We start from the raw sequence: 19,642 nt of genomic DNA on the forward strand, positions 1-19,642 counted from the left end.
GCGACCACCAAGCTCAGCTCAGTGGGTGAGTCCACTACCCTGATCCTCATCTCCGGAGGCAAGGGCAGCTCTGGAACCAGCGAGGGAACACGGCTTCTCATGACATCACACATGCATGGATTCAAGGTTTCAGTGGCATTATCAGACACAGATAAAGAGTAAGGACAGAAATTTTAGTTCTGGTGAAATAGTTCTAGTGTTGAAAACACTAGAAGTTATCCCTTTCATTTATACTATATCCATTTTTATGCAAGAAATAGATATATATATTTTTTGAGATAGCGTCTCATTCTGCTGCCCAGGTAGAGTGCAGTGGTGTCATCACAGCTCACAGCAACCTCAAACTCCTCACCTCAAGCGATCCTCCCGCCTCCAACTCCCAGAGTGCTAGGATTACAGGCGTGAGCCATCATGCCCAGACAAGAAATACTTTATAATTAAAACAGGCAAGCAAACAAATAATGTTAGGAGGATTATTTCTCTTGAAATTTTCTAAAAATTGTTCTCTTTTTTTGTCTGGTCACAAAGGACACATCTACTTATCTTTAGACATAATTCACACAAGACAAACGGCAGCAAATCTTACTACAGCTCACTTATAACATCTGGTATCTTGATCCTCAGGTGACATTTAAACTACATGACCAGGCCGGGCGCAGTGGCTCACGCCTGTAATCCTAGCACTCTGGGAGGCCGAGGCGGGCGAATCGTTTGAGCTCAGGAGTTCCAGGCCAGCCTGAGCAAGAGCGAGACCCCCGTCTCTCCTAAAACAATAGAAAGAAATTATATGGACAACTAAAAATATATAGAAAAAATTAGCCGGGCATGGTGGTGCATGCCTGTAGTCCCAGTTACTCGGGAGGCTGAGGCAGGAGGATTGCTTGAGCCCAGGAGTTTGAGGTTGCTGTGAGCTAGGCTGATGCCACGGCACTCTAGCCAGGGCAACAGAGTGAGACTCTGTCTCAAAAAAAAAAAAAAAAAAAAACTACATGACCATCTTAGCCTGATCATAAAATCTCAAATTGCATTCATTTCTTTTGTTCTTATCCTTTTCTCTTTATTGCCCTCTTCTTTCATAGCCATAGAATTCACATAAATCACTGTTCTTTAAACAGCACTTTCCTGCCCCTGGCACTACATATCTAATATTGTCACATCTTACTACTACTTCTTTTAAATAAAAGGGAAGCTGGCAGCCAGTGGGTATATTTAGACAGAATAAAGTGCATTAAAATTGTCTCTAGGGAATTTGATTTAAAATTTTACAATCATGCCTGTATTTTCACTATAAAACAGAAAGTATTAAAAATGACAACAGGCTTTTCCTCCCTGGAAACAAAGGAGTTTGTGTCTAAGTTCTCGCTGTGAAGACTCGTTAGCAAAACTGCCATCTAGCAGGATTAATGGTCTCACAAGAAGGCAGCATTACTCTTCCACCCTAGAACTTCTAAAAGCGGTTTCCTTCCTCTTCAGTTTTCCTTATATAGGGGACACTGCCACCTACTGTTCTCAACTAAAAAGCGACATTCAATTCTACAACAAATAGAAAAGCTACTATGATCTCCTTTTTTAAAAATTACAAATTATAACTCAATTCTTACAATGTTATTTTTATTCTAGAAATCAGATAAATTGCTACTCTCAATATTATTAGACCAACTTTGTTCTGAACAATTCTGGGCACTACCATACTCGTTTAACAACGGAATTCATAATCTTACCACCACCAAGGACCTACCATCCCCGACAAATCAAGAATAATCCAGGGCTGGGCGCAGCGGCTGACGCCTGTAATCCTAGCACTCTGGGAGGCCGAGGCGGGTGGATCGCTCGAGGTCAGGAGTTCGAGACCAGCCTGAGCAAGAGTGAGACCCCCGTCTCTACTAAAAACAGAAAGAAATGATCTGGCCAACTAAAAATATATATAGAAAAAAATTAGCCGGGCATGGTGGCACATGCCTGTAGTCCCAGCTACTGGGCAGGCTGAGGCAGTAGAATTGCTTAAGCCCTGGAGTTTGAGGTTGCTGTGAGCTAGGCTGACGCCACGGCACTCACTCTAGCCTGGGCAACAGAGCAAGACTCTGTCTCAAAAAAAAAAAAAAAAAAGAATAATTCATTCTGGCTCTGGTTATATATGCCCATCAATCACGCAGACGTTATCAGGCAGCTACCATGGACACAAGATCAATCAACCTGTGATCCTTGAAGGCATAAAATAATTAAAATCCAGAAACCTTTTCGGTCCTCTAAATCCCTAGAAAACTCTTTTCTTTTCTTTCTTTTTTTTTTTTTTGAGACAGAGTCTCGTTCTGTTGCCCGGGCTAGAGTGCCGTGGCGTTAGCCTAGCTCACAGCAACCTCAAACTCCTGGGCTTAAGTGATCCTTCTGCCTCAGCCTCCAGAGTAGCTAGGACTACAGGCATGCGCCACCATGCCTGGCTAATTTTTTCTATATATTTTTAGTTGTCCAGCTAATTTCTTTCTATTTTTAGTAGAGATGGGGGTCTCGCTCTTGCTCAGGCTGGTCTCGAACTCCTGAGCTCAAACGATCCACCCGCCTCGGCCTCCCAGAGTGCTAGGATTATAGGCATGAGCCACTGAGCCCGGCCTCCTAGAAAACTCTTGAGTACTGGCAACAGCCCTTAGGCAGTCTAGCATCTGATCAAGTACCTCCAACTGAACTCCAGGTGAAATTTTTAGAGAAAAGGAAAATACAAGAGTACCCAGTCTGTTAAAAACCACACCACACTGGCCGGGTGTGGTGGCTCGTGCCTGTAATCCTAGCACTCTGGGAGGCTGAGGCGGGAGGCTTGCTCAAGGTTAGGAGTTCGAGACCAGCCTGGGCAAGAGTGAGACCCTGTCTTTACAAAAAAAAAAAAAAAAAAGTAGAAAGAAAGTAGCTGGACAACTAAAAAATATATATATAAAAAAATGAGCTGGGCATGGTGGCGCATGCCTATAATCCCAGCTACTCGGGAGGCTGAGGCAGAAGGATTGCTTAAGCCGAGGAGTTTGAGGATGCTGTGAGCTAGGCTGACACCATGGCACTCTAGCCCGGGCAACAGAGCAAGACTCCGTCTCCAAAAAACACACACACACACACACACACACAAAAAAAAACCACACCACAGGGGCAGGGCACCGGGGTGGGCAGGGTGTCCAGGCAGCCGGCCACAGCTTTGTCCCCAACCCAGAATTCCTGACATGGAAGAGGACACACATGAGTTTCAAATGAATGGTTTACTATTTTTATTTTTCTTTTCTCTTTGATTTTTATTTCATCCATTTTTATTTCCCCCCCCAAAAATAATATAATTTTCCCCCCTTAATTCTAAAAGTAATGCATGCTCACGATAAGAAGTATGGAAAACAGAGCTGGGCACAGTGGCAGAAGCCTGTAGCCCCAGCCACTTGGGAGCTGAATCGGGAGGATCGCTTGAGCCCAGGAGTTCAAGACCAGCCTGGGTAACACAGCAAGACCCCATCTCAAAGAAGTATGGAAAACAGAAAAAGGTAATAAAAATAAGATTACCCATTATTTGCATTTGGCATATATTCTCCCAGACTTCATACATGTGCATAATTTTTAAAGAAAAAATTGGATTATACTATTTATACTGCTTCATAAGCTTTTATGCTTAGCAGTAAGTAATGAACATCTTTATCAATAAATAAAGATCTACAGCACCATTTTGATGGCCACAAAACAATCCATCAATTGGCTACATCATGATTTGTTTAACAATCTCCTAGTGTAAAGACAGTGAATGTCTTTACACTATTGTCCAGATATTACTTGAAGATGCATTTCTAGAAGTGGAAAAAGTGATGAAGGGCCTTTTTAAAAGAGACAGAGTCTTGCTCTGTCACCCAAGCTAGAGTGCAGTGCACAATCATAGCTCACTGCAGCCTTGATTTCCTGGGCTCAAGTGATACTCCCACCTCAGCCACCCAAGTACCTAGGACTATAGGCACAAACCATCATGATCAGCTAATTTTTTTATTTTTTGTAGAGACAAGGTCTCATTATGTTACCCAGGCTAGTCTTGAACTCCTGCCCTCAAGCAATTCTCCCGCTTCCACCTCCCAAAGTGCTGGGACTATAGGCGTGAGCCACCTCGCCTGGCCTGGGCCATCTGAAACTATCAACAGGACCTAAATCAATCCATTAGAAGGTTGGCTCAAGTATATAGACTTTTTCTTTAGAAGTTACCAAGTTATTTAATTTATTGCATAGAGCACACTGAAATCAGCATTTTTTTAGGGAACACTGTTATACCTAGTTATTATGCCATTTCAGTGTAATACTGTATTTAAAATTTTTACTGGTTTCTAATTGTAAAGTAACACGCACAAGGCATACTCTACTGTCGGTGGCTTGCTGTATTTCATCAGGGCATTCCTCTGTGCCTGTACACCCAGACCTGCCTGGTTTATCCTCACTGGTGAAACAGCAGCCAGAAGAGGGATATACTGTGCACAGCTATTTGAAAATACAGGTAGTTTTCAAGTTGTGGTAATGAACAATTCTGCAGCAAGCATCCATATGTATGTATACATCTGCAAACTTATAAGAATGTTTCTGAAGGGTACAGGTTTCTGGAATTGGATTGCTAAGCCAGTGTTGTACTTTTAAAATTTTGATCAATGCTCTAAAAAGGCTGTGGCAATCCATATTCCTTCTAATAGTATATAACAAAGGACCCTTTCCTCCCCCACTTCCATGTTATCTTTTTAATTTTTGCACGTCTGCTAAGTAAAAACTGGTACCTTGTTTTACTTTGTATTTCTTTGCTTTTTACTAAGTCAAACCTTCTGGAGTCTTTTGTTGACTTATGTATTCATATATTTTATTTAGTTAATGGATTGTTCCAGTCTTATTGGTGTGTAGAATCTCTTGATGTATTTGTTTAAATGTTGTAAATATTTCTCTCTGTGTGATTTATTTATGGTGTCATTTATTTATGATACTTTGGGGGAATTTAAAATTTTAACTACACATAGTCAAGTCTGAGCCTTTTTTTCTATATGGTTCTGGGTAATCTGCCATGTTTAGAAAGGCTTTTCCCACCACAGAATTATACAACTCCCCTCCTCCTGTCTCCTGCTACTTCCCTAATGGCAAGCCAGCCCCGGTTCCCCACCGTCACTTCCCCACTGTCATGTCACTTCCCCACTGTCACGACCAGTGCTCCAAAGAGACACAGCCCAGTGTTAGGGATCAGGTTCTCGCCCCATCTCAGGAAAGGCACTTATATCCAGCTCCAAGCATGCACAGGGTATTGTATGCAAATTTTAAGTGGTTGAGAAAGTCACTGTGATTGATCTATACCTAAGATTTTATTGACACTGCTACTTTTGACACTGATCAGCTTGGTTTTACTAGACTGGTGGTGAAGCCATTAACTATTTCTTTGGACTCGCTTGATCTGCTTCATTCTGCTATTTCTCTTTAAAGCTCTTTTAAGGTATTTTTAAAATGTTTAGTAAGTCCTGCTTGGTCTTTCTTATTTAAGGATAAGAATGGTTAATAGTAGAGACTTCTGCATGTTAACTCAACAACTGTGGGAGTCTCACTGTTCTATCCAGGGGCCTCTCCTCTTCAAATAACTGGCTAAAAGCTGTGCTGATGACACATGCCTACAGGGGGCTCCCCTCTGGCTGTACAAAAGGGGAACGGGTGGCTCCCACCAAGGTGAGGACAAGCAGATCTGTTTCACTGCTGGGCCAGACTGCCTTTCCCTGTGTGTGGTTCCCTCCTCAACACCACACAGCAGTCTGAAGTTACTTCAGGCACAGGGTTCACTTCTCTTTCTGATGCCAACATCATGCTGGGAACCCCGGGCACCATATTCTCCAACATTATTTAGGGAAGAGTTTGAACTCAGCAGCAGGCTAGGGGCAAAGACCACAGCCACACCCTATGCAGGAAAGGAGGGTTCTGGTACCCCTCTAGCACCGTGGTCTGCTCTTCCCAGCCCCTACCAGCCCTGAGCTGGAGCTTTTAGTCCTCCTGCCCCAAAGTTTTGCTGGGAACATCGTAACTCAGAGTTTCAGTGTCCTGGACTGCAGGCTTTTCTATTCTGTTTGATTTCTCCAATGCCCAATTCCAGAAATTACTCGAAATTGTTAATCTACTGATGGGACCCCCTTCCCTGTTTTCTCTCTCAGCTTTTGGTTCACTGAAGTTTTTATATTTCTTCTGCCAGGTCAATATGACTTTGGGAAGGAAAAGAAGCCTATGTGTGATCTCAGGCCATCATCTTGATCTGGAAGTCTTGAGTGAGTTTTTACATCAGATTTTTCTAGTTTAGATGCTAAATCTAAGGACTATGGGTAAGCACTGAAGGCCAGGTCTGAGCAGTGTGGCACTAATACGATCTGGGAGCCTTCTGGAACTCCCTATATATGTGTTACACTGTTCCATATTATCCCAGTGGTCACTAATGCTACTATTCATTTTTTTCAATCTTTTTTCTCCCTGTTCCTCAGACTGGATAATGTCTTCAAGTTCATTGGCTCTTCTGTATCCCTAATTTGCTATTTAAACAATTCAGGAAATTTTTTATATTAGCTGTTACAATTCCTACTTGGATCTTTTTACAGTTTTTATTTCTCTCCTGGGATTTGTCATTTGTTTATTTATTATGAGCATATTTTCCTTTACATCCTTGAGTATGCTTACAATAGCTGCTTTAAAATCCAGGCCACAGGCCAGGCGCAGTGGCTCACGCCCGTAATCCTAACACTCTGGGAGGCCGAGGCAGGTGGATTGTTTGAGCTCAGGAGTTCCAGACCAGCCTGAGCAAGAGCGAGACCCCATTTCTACTAAAAATTGAAATAAATTATATGGACAACTAAAAATATATACAGAAAAAATTAGCCAGGCATGGTGGCGCATGCCTGTAGTCCCAGCTACTCGGGAGGCTGAGGCAGGAGGATCGCTTGAGCTCAGGAGTTTGAGGTTGCTGTGAGCTAGGCTGACGCCACGGCACTCTAGCCCAGGCAACAGAGTGAGACTCTGTCTCAAACAAACAAACAAACAAACAAAAAAGACACTTTGAAGACAGCTGGGAAAATATGAATACAGGCCATTAGATAACACTAGGGAATTATGACTAATTTTACTACATGTAACAATAATATTGTGGTTATGAGAAGAATGTTTTTTTAAGAGTTGCATGTTGAAATATTTAGGAGTTAAATGTCATGAGTCAACAACTTACTGTCAACCAGTTCAGTTAAATACACACCATACACACATAAGGAAGGTACACGTTGCAAAACGTTAACAATTGTCAAATACAGGCAGTAGTTGGTAACTACACTACTCTCTCAATATACCTGTATATTTGAACTTTTCATTTCAAAAAACTGAGGAGAGAAGCTACGTGGCTAAAAAAAATGTATTCAGGATATTCAACCATTTTCTAATTAAAATCCACATAATATTACTGTAAGGATTTGTAAAATTTTGTCCCAACAATCCTGATCATCTTAACATTTTTCTAGCTTTTGCCCCCCAATTACCACAAGGTGGCACTCTTTCCATGTTCAAAACAAAAGTTTCTAAGAAAAGGATATACTATTACCTGTAATACCTGTACACTAGAAGTACATGAATGTCCAAGTTAGTCTAAAAAACTTTAGAACCTCTTATATTTAGGAAGCAGAAGTAGATACAGCCCCTCAAGTAAAACTATAAACTAAATACAAATGTTAAACTAAAAGGTTTTTTTAAAACTTTAGATGAGAAAATTCATCTCTATGACAATCTATCATCTTCTCCAAAAGACACAGTCCCATACTCTGGACGCTTTAGTATATCAGGGCCTCAGAATGGTCCAAACAACCCTGGAGTCAATCTGCAGATGCTGGGTCAGCCAGCCAGAGCTCAGAAATGCCACAAGACACTTTTAGGGGCTCTGGCAAGTGACCCACCCTCCCCTGGCAATGGTTCAAACCTCCCTACCTATGCATCCATAGTACACAGTACATGGGACCTGCCAGGCAATACTCTGTTAATGAATAATAAACTGGTAGAGCCCAAAGGAACAGTAGCATGAACCAAAAGTTTTAAAAGCTGTACTGAATGCATCAAAAAAGGTTTTACCCCCATTCTCCCTGTCCATCCCACCTGGGCAATATAAAAGTGGATTACAACTTAAAATGTGTTAACATTTGAGGAATCTAGATGAAGAATGTGTCAGAATTTTTTAAGTATATTATTTGGAAATAATTTCAAACTTACAAAAAGTTACAAAAATAGTACAAGGAACATCCATATACCCTTTTACTTGGATTTGCCTATTAGTTAACAGTGTACTTGTTTGTTTTATTCATTGCTATCTATCTCTAGCTCTAATGTTTTTCCAGAATCATTTGAAGGTAAACATCACGGCCCTTTGCCCCTAAATACTCAGTGTGTGGTTCCGAAGAACAGGGATATTCTCTTACATAAACATAGTAATGAACTTCATAAATTTATACACTAATATGATGCCTTCATCTAATCTACCAAACATATTCCAATCTTGTGATAATGTTCTTTACAGTATTTTCCCCCTGAAGTACTGGGCCATCCAGGCGTAAGTATGGCATTTAATTGTCATGTCTCCTTAGCCTCCTTTAATCTGCAACATTTCCACAGCCTTGGTCTTTTACGACATTGGCATTTGTGAGAATGACAGCACGCCCCACACTTCTGCTTTTAGTAGAGTATTCTTCATTTTGCTGTCTAATGTTTGTGATTAATTGAAGTTATGCCTCGGTAAGAACATGGCCAAACTGAAACTGTGTCCAATATCCATGTGTCTCTGTCACTCACATGATCACCTGGTCAAAGTGTTGCCCAATTTGTCCACTGTATAATTATGTTTATTTTTCTTCTTCACATACAACTAGTAAACAGCCTATAGGAAGACATTTTAAGGTGATGCAAATGTCCTATTCCTCATCACAATTTCTATACAGAAATACTTTGTATTATTTTACAACTTTTTTATAAGTCTAAAAAAATCAGAAAATAAAATTTTTAAAAAATATTTTAACATAAAAACAAAGAAACTTAAAAACCGAGTTTCAATTTCACCATATTATAAAAATCTTCATAGTATAAAGGAAAATCAGACAAATAAATAAAAACCTGCGGCTTAGGCTTAAGATCATTCAGGATCATTATTTTTCTCCCTCACTTGCAATCACTGGAAGTAAATAATAAATGACTTTTATTAAGATCTAGAAAATAATAACCCCATTAGCTTTTCACTTAAATGATTTTCCTTAATTAGGCACAATTTTAAAGTTATTGCTTCTGCCTAAGAGTTCTTTTTTAGGAACAAAACACAGCAGTCCAAAAAGACTATGAACTAATGTGTGAATTACACTTTTATCACACGTATACTTCTGCAAGTTAGCTGTGCCTTTAGACTACAATACCAATCAGAATTATTAATTTTTATTTTATTACTAAATGCAAAATATCCCCACATGTTTAAAAGAGTAGAACAAAAAGGAATGAGAAGTTCTCTCATCACTTACTCTCTAAATCAGAAATAATGAGGTTGTCATGAAGTTTCACAGCTCGATGTTGTTCTACTTCATCTTCAAGTTCAAAGATTGTTTCTTTCATGTCACTCCTTTCTGTCTCTTTTTCTTCCAGCTCTGATCTTAATTTCTCTAATGTCATATTCAAATCTTCAATTTGTTTCTTAGCTTCTTCTTGGAAGGCTCGGTATTCATCTTCTACCTATATAAAATTGACGATTTAGAAAAGTAAGAATTATTCTAAGATTAAGTTCTAGAACTGAGGTACACACTGTTTCAAACAGAAGCTGTGTATGAGGTGCTATGCATGAACTAGAACAAGCTATGTAATAACTGTTAAAAAGTATCAACAAGTACTCTATAATAATATAAGACTTTATGTAATATGCTTAAGTATAAACTGTCGCTCATCATTGACTAAAATTATATTGACATATCACTGATCTTATTAGTGACATATCACTGATTATTTATGAGAAAATTTTGGAAATTTTCCCTTCTCCAAAGTTTAGACTGAAAGCACGTGCATTTGATTAATGATTAACATGCTCTCCTACATAAATGATGTCTTATTTGTGACAACTGCACTATCAAATTGAAAATGAAAACATTAAGAAAAGCTCAAATAGTGTCTTCCCAGAAGTATTCATTTATAATGCCCCCTCAACATACACGCACCAAGAAATAACACACATCTCCTAAACTCTATCTCTACAAGTGATCACTAAAAAAAAATTAAAGTCTAAACTATTCAAATTTTGGCCAAAGATATACTGATATTTCTTTAAAAATCACTGCACTAGGCCAGGCACGGTGGCTCACGCCTGTAATCCTAGCACTCTGGGAGGCCAAGGCGGGTAGATCATTTGAGCTCCGGAGTTCGAGACCAGCCTGAGCAAGAGCGAGACCCTGCCTCTACTAAAAATAGAAAGAAATTATATGGACAGCTAAAAATATATATAGAGAAAAATTAGCTGGGCATGGTGGCGCATGCCTGTAGTCCCAGCTACTCGGGAGGCTGAGGCAGGAGGATCGCTTGAGGTCAGGAGCTTGAGGGTGCTGTGAGCTAGGCTGACGCCATGGCACTCTAGCCCGGGCAACATAGTGAGACCGTCTCAAAAAAGAAAAAAAAAAAAAAAATCACTGCACTAAAACAACAAATAAATAAAATGTGAGATAGAATTAATTAGATACCTCATGGAAATACACACTTCATCAGCAACCATGCAGGGCACAGATCCCCAGGCCGAAGGCCAGAAGCCTTGGGCAGCAGTTCCAACTGAGCCCTCACTGCTACACTGCTGCATGTAAAACAAGTGGGTTGGGCCAACGAGCTCTAAGGTCCCTGTCAGCAACAAATCATAGACCTCTAAGAAACAGGAGTCTCTATACTCCTAAATTACTTTCAACTCACAACAGAATTCTACTTGTAAAAAAAACTATAGTGGGGCCAGGCTCAGTGACTCACACCTGTAATCACAGCACTTTGGGAGGCCGAGGCAGGAGCATCACTTGTGGCCAGGAGTTTGTGACCAGCCTGAGCAAGAGCAAGATCCTGCCTGTATAAAAACCAGAAAAATTAGCCAGGCGTGGTGGCACCTGTAATTCCAGCTACTCAGGAGGCTGAGGCAGGAGAATCACTTGAGCCCAGGAATTTGAGGTTGCAGTGAGCTATGACGACACCACTGCACACTGCACTCTAGCCGGGGAAACAGAACAAAGACTCTGTCACCGAAAAAAACCTACAATGACAGCAGGATCAGAAGTTACAGGCACTGCTGATCCTATAGATGGGAATACTGGTTCCTCATCTATCTTACACCAAAATATATTAAAGATGAGGATGTAAAATTACACAACCTGTTCCACAACCAGGGACAGATTCTGGTATTAGTTGTAACTCAAGCTACATCCTCTTACAGGCAAGAAAACAGTAATGAAATACAATTGAGTGAAAGAGACATTATTATAAGAATGCTTTTCACTCTATTCCAATAAAAGAAAACCATTTTCAAGCTTAAAAAATATCAGCTTTTTGGCCGGGCATGGTGGCTCAAGCCTGTAATCCTAGCACTCTGGGAGGCCGAGATGGGAGGATCACTTGAGCTCCGGAATTCAAGACCAGCCTGAGCAAGAGCGAGACCCCTTCTCTACCACAAAACCAGAAAAAAATAAGCCAGCCATCCTGGTGTGGGCCTGTAGTCCCAGGTACTCAGGGGCAAGAGGATCACTTGGCCCCAGGAGTTTGAGGTTGCAGTGAGCTATGATGACGTCACTGCACTCTACCTAGGGCAACAGAGCAAGAGTCTGTCTCAAAAAAAAAAAAAAAAAAATCAGCTTTAAAAAATAACTAATAACACACCAAACAAGTGATCCTGGCTCTCAGTGAGTATGTTGTGCACAATGGGTGCCAAACACTGATCCAAAACATTTTAATCTACTTAAACAATACCTTAGCAATGGTGTCCTGCAATCGATTGGCATCATTTCGGGTGTGAGCCAGATCTTCCTGCAGGCTACTAGCCAAAGTCTCTGCTTTTTCTTTGTCCAGCCTGACACTCTCCAGGAGATCCTGAATATCAGATTTGTCTCCAGAGTTGTGGATAGAATACAGCTCCGCCACTTTCTGCTTCTCGTTCTCCAGCTGGGCCTTCAGGCGGTTCATCTCTATCTGGTCACTGGCCACTGTGGCTTTGTACTCCTCCAGCGTGGCTGCCAAGGCTGCTTTCCCCTTCTGCTCAGACTCAATGATTCGCTCCATATGGTGACTGCGTTCTTTGAGTGCCCCTATCATTTCTTGAGCTTCCTTGTTATCTTGTTCTGCCATTTTCAAAGTATTGCTTAAATGCTGCTGGACGCCAAGAAGCTGCTCCCGTTCAAAACGGGCATTCTCAGCTAGGTCCATGTAGCGTTGTTCCAGCTCCATATAGCGTCCACTTTTTACGTCCTCATCTATGACGTAAGAAATGTGATGCTCATCTAGAAGGGAGCGGAAGTACTCAATCTGTCGGCTAAAGTGTTCCAACTTATCGCTTTGCTGACACAAAGACTCCATGAGAATAACCTTCTCCTCTCCGAGCCTCTCGTTCTCGCTGTTCAGCTCCTGCGTGATCTGCTGTAGGTCGGCTAGCTCTTGCAGAGTTGCCTGGAGTTCCTCACTCGTGCTGTGCTGGTTCTCCTCCATCTGGTGTATCCGCTCCGTCAAGCAAGCAACGGACACTTCGCTCGCGTTCCCGCTGCTCCCCTTCCGGGAGCGCTCGATGCTGGGGATGCCTTCTGACTCTGAAGATGACGGTGCGTCCAGCGCGTCGTCGCTCGACGTGAGGGGCTGGTAGACCTCACTGCACTCGCTGTCTAGATTGTCCATAGAGTTACTGTGCTGATGGTCCATCAGCGTGTTTTCATCCTGACTCAAGAGATCCTCCACTGAGCCGGGGGCAGAGCCTTCCACTGAGGAAGTCAGAGTTCCTCCCCCATCGCTCTGGTTACCAGGGGCGATTTCTGGGCTCAGGGACTGATAGCCAAACAGTTTTTCAGAATTGTCTAACCTCTGCTCTAGGGAAAAGCCCAGGGCATTCAACCTGTCCTTTAACATTCTGTTTTCATTTTTCAACTGGTTGAGCTCTTCACGGATGGCCGTATTCTGCTCCTGCAGCTGCAACAAGGTGGACTCAACATCAGTGGGCTGGTGAGCAATAATGGTTTCCTTCTCAGGCTTCTCGTCACCCTCGCAGTGACCCTCACCGATGCCCAGCTGCGCACGCATGTCTCGGAGCTCATTTCGCAAATGTAAAATTTCCACGTCCTTGGTTTTTGCCAGTGTGAGAAGATCTTTCACCTTGGCTTCCAAAGCAGCTTTGTCACTGATCTGATTGTCCGATTTAGACTTGCTCATCCGAACATCACACTCCGTAGCAGTGCGACTGCGGGAACGTTTAGCCAGTGCCACGTCATTAGCTCCCTGACCTGCAGAAGGCAGTTTTTTGCTCTGGTTTAGTCGGGTACGTTCACGCAATCGTTCTCTAGTAGAACTGGAGTCTTTATTACCTGCAGAAGTGCTCCGCTTGGTTGAAGAACTTGTGCCTACATGTTTGAAACAAAGAATTTAAGGCAAAAATATTAGCAACAAAAAGGCATCTATAGTTTCTGCCCCAGGTCGGGTAAGATAAAATCTAGGATCTACACATTGATTTAGACCTACAATAATCTTGCCTTAGAGTCTGCTACTTTAAAATTCAGTTTCCTCAAAACCAGATAATTCATTTTTTTAATTGTCAATGAAAAAAAAGTTATGCACTTTATTGTACACTTTATAAAGGCAAATTTTATAGAATGTGAATTATATCTCAGTAAAGATGTTATTTAAATTACACACACCAACTCAAATCCAAAAGCAGGGCTTTAACCAGTTGGCCAGGTGCATATATTCTAGGGCAAGACAGGTGAAGCTGACTGTAGGATCAGCCAGGCAGCGGCAATCTAACTGGAAACAGATGGTGAAGGGAACCCACAGGTGGGCAGGAAGGGAAAGGCAGCCTCAGGACAAAACAAAAATCTAAGCTACCTCTAAGAAACAAAAGAATTATGACCAAAGTAAATGCGAAAAGCTTTCCTACCATAGAATGCCACGTAAATAGTAATAACAACAGCTAACATATATCTAGCAATTATTCCACACATACAAATTAACACTTCACATACCTTAATTTACACAAGCCTCATTAAACGCTGAGGTAGGTGCTATTGTCACCCTGTTTTACAGATGAAGAAACTCAGACACAGATGTTAAATAATCTGCCAACAGGTAATAAATGGATGAGCCAACATTCAAATCCAGGCAGAATGTGTAACTTAACTAGTATGCTATGTTGCTTCTCTAAACATTAAAAACTAATGAGGTGTTAACGTTAAATAATGATGATGCAGCAATCAAATGTGCTGCACAGATCACATTAATGAAATTTTAAATCTGTGAAAACAATTGACATGACCATTTGTTCAATACAAAAAGAACAGGAATATGTTTAAATATTCATGAATAGTTAAGATTTCTTTTTTAGTTTAAAAAATAAGACCTAGATTTCTATCAATAAGCATTTTTAAAGGTTCTTTATGTGGTGGGCAGCAGGCTGTAGAGGTAACAGGGAGTGAGTGGTCTCCATGATACAGGAAGAGAGCCACTCACATGGCAGGTGTGGCGGAGCAGAAGGAACCCAGGCTGGCCACAAGACAGACAAGGATGAGGACGCAGGAGTGAGCACGGCACACGGAAAGGAGGGTCAGGTGACACAGCTAAGGGAAGCTGCAGGGGAATGTTTATACAGAGCCCCAAACATCCATGAGTCATAGAAAGTCAATAAATGTTCTTAAACAGGGAAGAAACATGAGGAAAAGAGCATTTTTATGAAAATTAAGCTAGAAGACGCTGGGTGGAACATATGAGGAAGAAAGCAGAGCAGGAGAGCAGGAACGTGGGTAGGTGGAGCAATCACAGTAAAGGAGCCCCACAGTCAGTGTGGCAGCAAGAACAGCGAAGGGACAATAAACCCGCGACAGACTGCAAAGGCGGAAGGAAGCAAGAGGATTAGGAGAAACAACTGCATATGGAGGCCAAAAAAGGAAAAGGATGGCATAACTTTTCCCCTAAACATTAATTCCTTTGCCCATTTCTGTAAATGGTATCATCATCCTTCTTATCTAAACCAAAAACCTCTCCAAAAACAGGAAAAATCTGTGGAAGTCTGAAAGTCAAAAGGGAAAAAAAGCCAATGATGAGGGAAAGGACTGGAAATGCCCCAAGATGAAAGGAAAGGTAAAGAAACAAGAGAGGGGGAGAGAGAACACAAAGAAGAAAACGCCCTCTGGGATTATTGTGCTAAACGAGTAAACAGAATAATCTGGCGTAAAGACAAGCAAATGGACACACTGAAACTAACCAGCCTTAGGAAAGTCACTGGGAGGAGCAAAGGTGGAGGCCATGATGTTGTTCTAGGCTGCACTGTGTCCCCACAAAGCTTGTATGTTGAAGCCCTAATCCTCAAACCTCAAATGTGACTGCATCTGGAAACAGGCAATTAAGTTAAAGGGGTAATTAAGGCAAAATGAAGTCATTAGGGTGGGTCCTAATCCAACATGACTGTTGTCTTTATCAGAGATTAGGATACAGACACACACACAGGGATGACCCCATTAAGACACAGGGAGAAGACGGCCATCTGCAAGTCAAAAACAGAGGCCTCAGGAGAAAGCAAAACTGCTAATACCTTGCTTAAGACTTCAAATTTCCAGAATTGTGAGAAAATAAATGTCTGTGGTTTACACCATCCAGTCTGTGGTATCTGGTCATGACATCCCCAGCAAAATAACACAGATGTACTGGGCCAACTGACCCAGGGAGGTGGTCACTGAATGCTGAGGTCAGGTGGCATCGATCGGGAAGGAACCACTTGTGCAAACACATGGCCTCTCTCCCAGTACAATGCTAGACCAGAAAACAGGAAGAAATACCAATGGCAAGAGTATTTAATTTCCTTCTTACCACACAAGCTGGAGTGTTCCATGGATGATGACACCAGCCTTGGGGGTAAAAGACCTTGCTATACCACCAGCCTTGTGGCCTGGTTTGAAATGGGTCCCCAGTAAATATCTACTGGGCAAATGAATACATGGCCTTGGACAAGATATTCAAGTTTTCTCACCTCTAAAAGGAGGATACTGATGTCTCTACCTCATAGGGCTACAGTGAGGATAAAATGAAATAATGCCTGTAAAGCACAAATTAAGGACTTGGTATTCCTTCTTGTTAATCGCACCACAGCAATATTATAATTAACACTGGGGCCTGACCTGGGAAGGAAGGAAGAATCTGCAGGAGGTCACAGCAGACGACAGGACTGTGGGTAAACCTGGGCTAGGACGGTCTAACACACAAGAGGGGCTATGAGCCTGCAAGACGACGACAGAAGAGGAGCTGCTATAATTTTTGCCAATTTGCTTTCATAAGCTTTATTACAAACACGATTTTTTTTTTTTTTTTTTGAGACAGAGTGTCACTCTGTTGCCTGGGCTAGAGTGCCATGGCGTCAGCCTAGCTCACAGCAACCTCAAACTCCTGGGCTCAAGCGATGCTTCTGCCTCAGCCTCCCGAGTAGCTGGGACTACAGACATGCGCCACCATGCCCAGCTAATTTTTCTATATATATTTTAGCTGTCCATATAATTTCTTCCTATTTTTAGTAGAGACAGGGTCTTGCTCTTGCTCAGGCTGGTCTCGAACTTCTGAGCTCAAACAATCCACCTGCCTCGGCCTCCCAGAGTGCTAGGATTACAGGCGTGAGCCACCGCGCCCAGCCTGATGATCTTATGTTTACTGGAAGTTTTAAAAGTTTTTTCTGTAAGTGTAAGAAGTAAAATATGATAGCATTACTCCTTGGATTATAGGATGCGGTAACTTAGCAATCTATCCAATCTAAAATCAAATAGCTGCTACTAAAGGAAGAGAAATGAGAGAATTAGAAGGAATGGATCTAGGCAATGATCGTGAGAGGCTGCTAATATTGTTTTTTAATTATTTTTTCTTTTGAGACAGGATCTCGCTCTGTTGTCCGGCTAGAGTGCAGTGGTATCATCATAGCTGACTGCAATCTCAAACTCCTGGGCTCAAGTGATTCTCCTGCCTCAGCCTCCCAAGTAGCTGGGGCTACAGGTGTGTGCCACCATGCCTGGCTGATCTTTAACTTTTTTTTTTTCTAGCATATTATGGGGGTACAAAAGTTTAGGTTATGTATATTGCCCTTTCCCCCCCGCCCCCGAGTCAGAGCTCCAAGCATGTCCATCCCCTAGACGGTGCACATCGCACTCTTATGTATGTATACACCCATCCCCCCAGCCCCCCCCCCCCTCGATTTTTAACTTTTTTGTAAAGACAGGGTCTCACTATGTTACCCAGGCTGGTCTCAAACTCCTGCCTCAAGTGATCCTCTCGCTTCAGCCTCCCAAACTGCTGGGATTACAGGTATAAGCCACCATGCCCAGACACTAATAACATTTAAAGAGAAACAACCAGAAAAAATGTGACTCCTGGCCTGGCGCGGTGGCTCACACCTGTAATCCTAGCACTCTGGGAGGCCGAGGCGGGTGGATCGCTCAAGGTCAGGAGTTCGAGACCAGCCTGAGCAAGAGCGAGACCCCGTCTCCACTAAAAATAGGAAGAAATTATCTGGCCAACTAAAATATATATAGAAAAAAATTAGCCGGGCATGGTAGCGCATGCCTGTAGTCCCAGCTACTCGGGAGGCTGAGGCAGGAGGATCGCTTAAGCCCAGGAGTTTGAGGTTGCTGTGAGCTAGGCTGATGCCACGGCACTCACTCTAGCCTGGGCAACAAAGCAAGACTCTGTCTCAAAAAAAAAAAAAAAAAAAAAGTGACTCCTAATTGATGGACATGTCACCACCTATGAAGGAGTATTGTTTTAAAAAAAAAAAAAAAAAGGAAACTGAACCTGAAACACTAGGCCTAGATCCAACACCATTTATAGTAAACAGAGAGGGCCAGGCACGGTGGCTCATCCCTGTAGTCCCAGCACTTTAGGAGGCCAAGGCAGGAGGATCCCTTGAGCCCAGGAGGTCAAGGCTGCAGTGAGCTATAATTGCACCACTGTACTATGGCCTGGGAAACAGAGCAAGACCTGTCTCTAAAAAAAGAAAAAAAAGAGAGAGGACAGAAGATAATGGTTAGGATATCATGGAGATGTTGTGACATCAAAATCCAGATCCTCAGAAACTCTACTGGTCAAATGACCATTTTCTACAAATACTAAATTGCAAGAATGAGGGTAAACACAGATTTAAAAACAGACTTTACAGACATAACAGCCAATTATTATATATTATATACTGACCCATGTGAATCCTATTTCTAATCACAAGACAGTAAAAAAATCATATGAGAATGTTGGAAATTTACTTATTGAATAATTTATGATTTAAGAAATGATTACTGTTTTAAGGATTGATAACAGTATGTGATAATGTTTTTGAAAGAATCCTTATCTTTCAACGATAATGAAATATTCATGGATGAAATATGATATGATACCTGGAATTTTCTTCCAAACAGTAAGGGGCGAAGGTGGGTGAAAAGGAGTTACGACTGGCTATGAAATGGTAACGGTGAGGAGCACCTGGGGTTGAAATAACAATCTGTCCACTTTTGTGTATGTTTGAAATTGTCTATAATTAGATGGATACCCTAAACACCAATGCACTCTGCCTATTTCAAACAAAAAAGCAGTTGAAATCTCAGACCAAATGCCACCTGTACCTGTGCTAATCTTGGATTTGTTCTCCACGGTGGTCATGGCAGGGGCAGATGCTGAAGGTGCTGCAGGTGGGCAGGTGCTTTTCTTTCCTTTGACACCATTAGTCACTGTCACTCCTCCAGCCATTCCAGCCAAAAGGTCATCACTGCTCTTGGTCTAGAAGCAACAGAAAATGAAAACACATTGACCAGATAAAACAAGATTAAATAATATTTTGAGACTAAACAAAGCTCTTGACTTTTACACTGAGTTCAACAGTATGCAAAGACTTTCTGATGGTAAGCAGCATGCCACACTGTGCTGCAGAAACAATCTCTTCACAGGTTTACAAACAATCACACACTTCTTTTTAAAATACTAAAATCACACACATAATCAAAGATTTTATGGAAGCTGCTGTGTGTCCACACAGGCCAGATGCAGTGAAGGGTGGAGAAAAGTGAAGACATCATCCTTCTTATTCTTTCAGCTGGAAGGTGACTTGTGAACAAGGATCATGTGAGTGATATCACATGGGCTATCTCAGGAAAGTTCTAAAATGCCACAAGAAGTGCCATCTTGCAATTTCCAGAGAGAAGTATCACTGAGAGTCAAATAATCTTCACTGCTTTAAAGTGATCACTGACGGAGCCAATATGTAAAAGAAACTGTTCTGAAATTTCTTATCTCATCTAATTCTCTAGTAGTCAAAATGATCATACTACTTGAGAAACACCATTGGCAATACTGATCTATATTCTATTAAGATTATTTTTGGCCGGGTGTGAGACACCTGTAA

General features: G+C 41.8%; 1 protein-coding gene across 1 annotated transcript in view; it reads right to left on the reverse strand.

Moving 5' to 3' along the window:
- The window catches only part of SPECC1L (sperm antigen with calponin homology and coiled-coil domains 1 like), a 142,559-nt gene that overhangs the window by 77,299 nt on the left and 45,618 nt on the right, over positions 1-19,642 (reverse strand). The window contains exons 3-5 of the mRNA XM_069496798.1: positions 18,867-19,020; positions 11,998-13,628; positions 9,540-9,747 (exon numbers count right to left, since the gene is read on the reverse strand). Coding sequence (XP_069352899.1) covers positions 9,540-9,747; positions 11,998-13,628; positions 18,867-19,020 — 1,993 coding nt within the window. The remainder of the gene's footprint in view (positions 1-9,539; positions 9,748-11,997; positions 13,629-18,866; positions 19,021-19,642) is intronic.

This window comes from Eulemur rufifrons, chromosome 21, assembly GCF_041146395.1.
Source record: "Eulemur rufifrons isolate Redbay chromosome 21, OSU_ERuf_1, whole genome shotgun sequence".
Classification (NCBI taxonomy): Eukaryota; Metazoa; Chordata; class Mammalia; order Primates; family Lemuridae; genus Eulemur; species Eulemur rufifrons.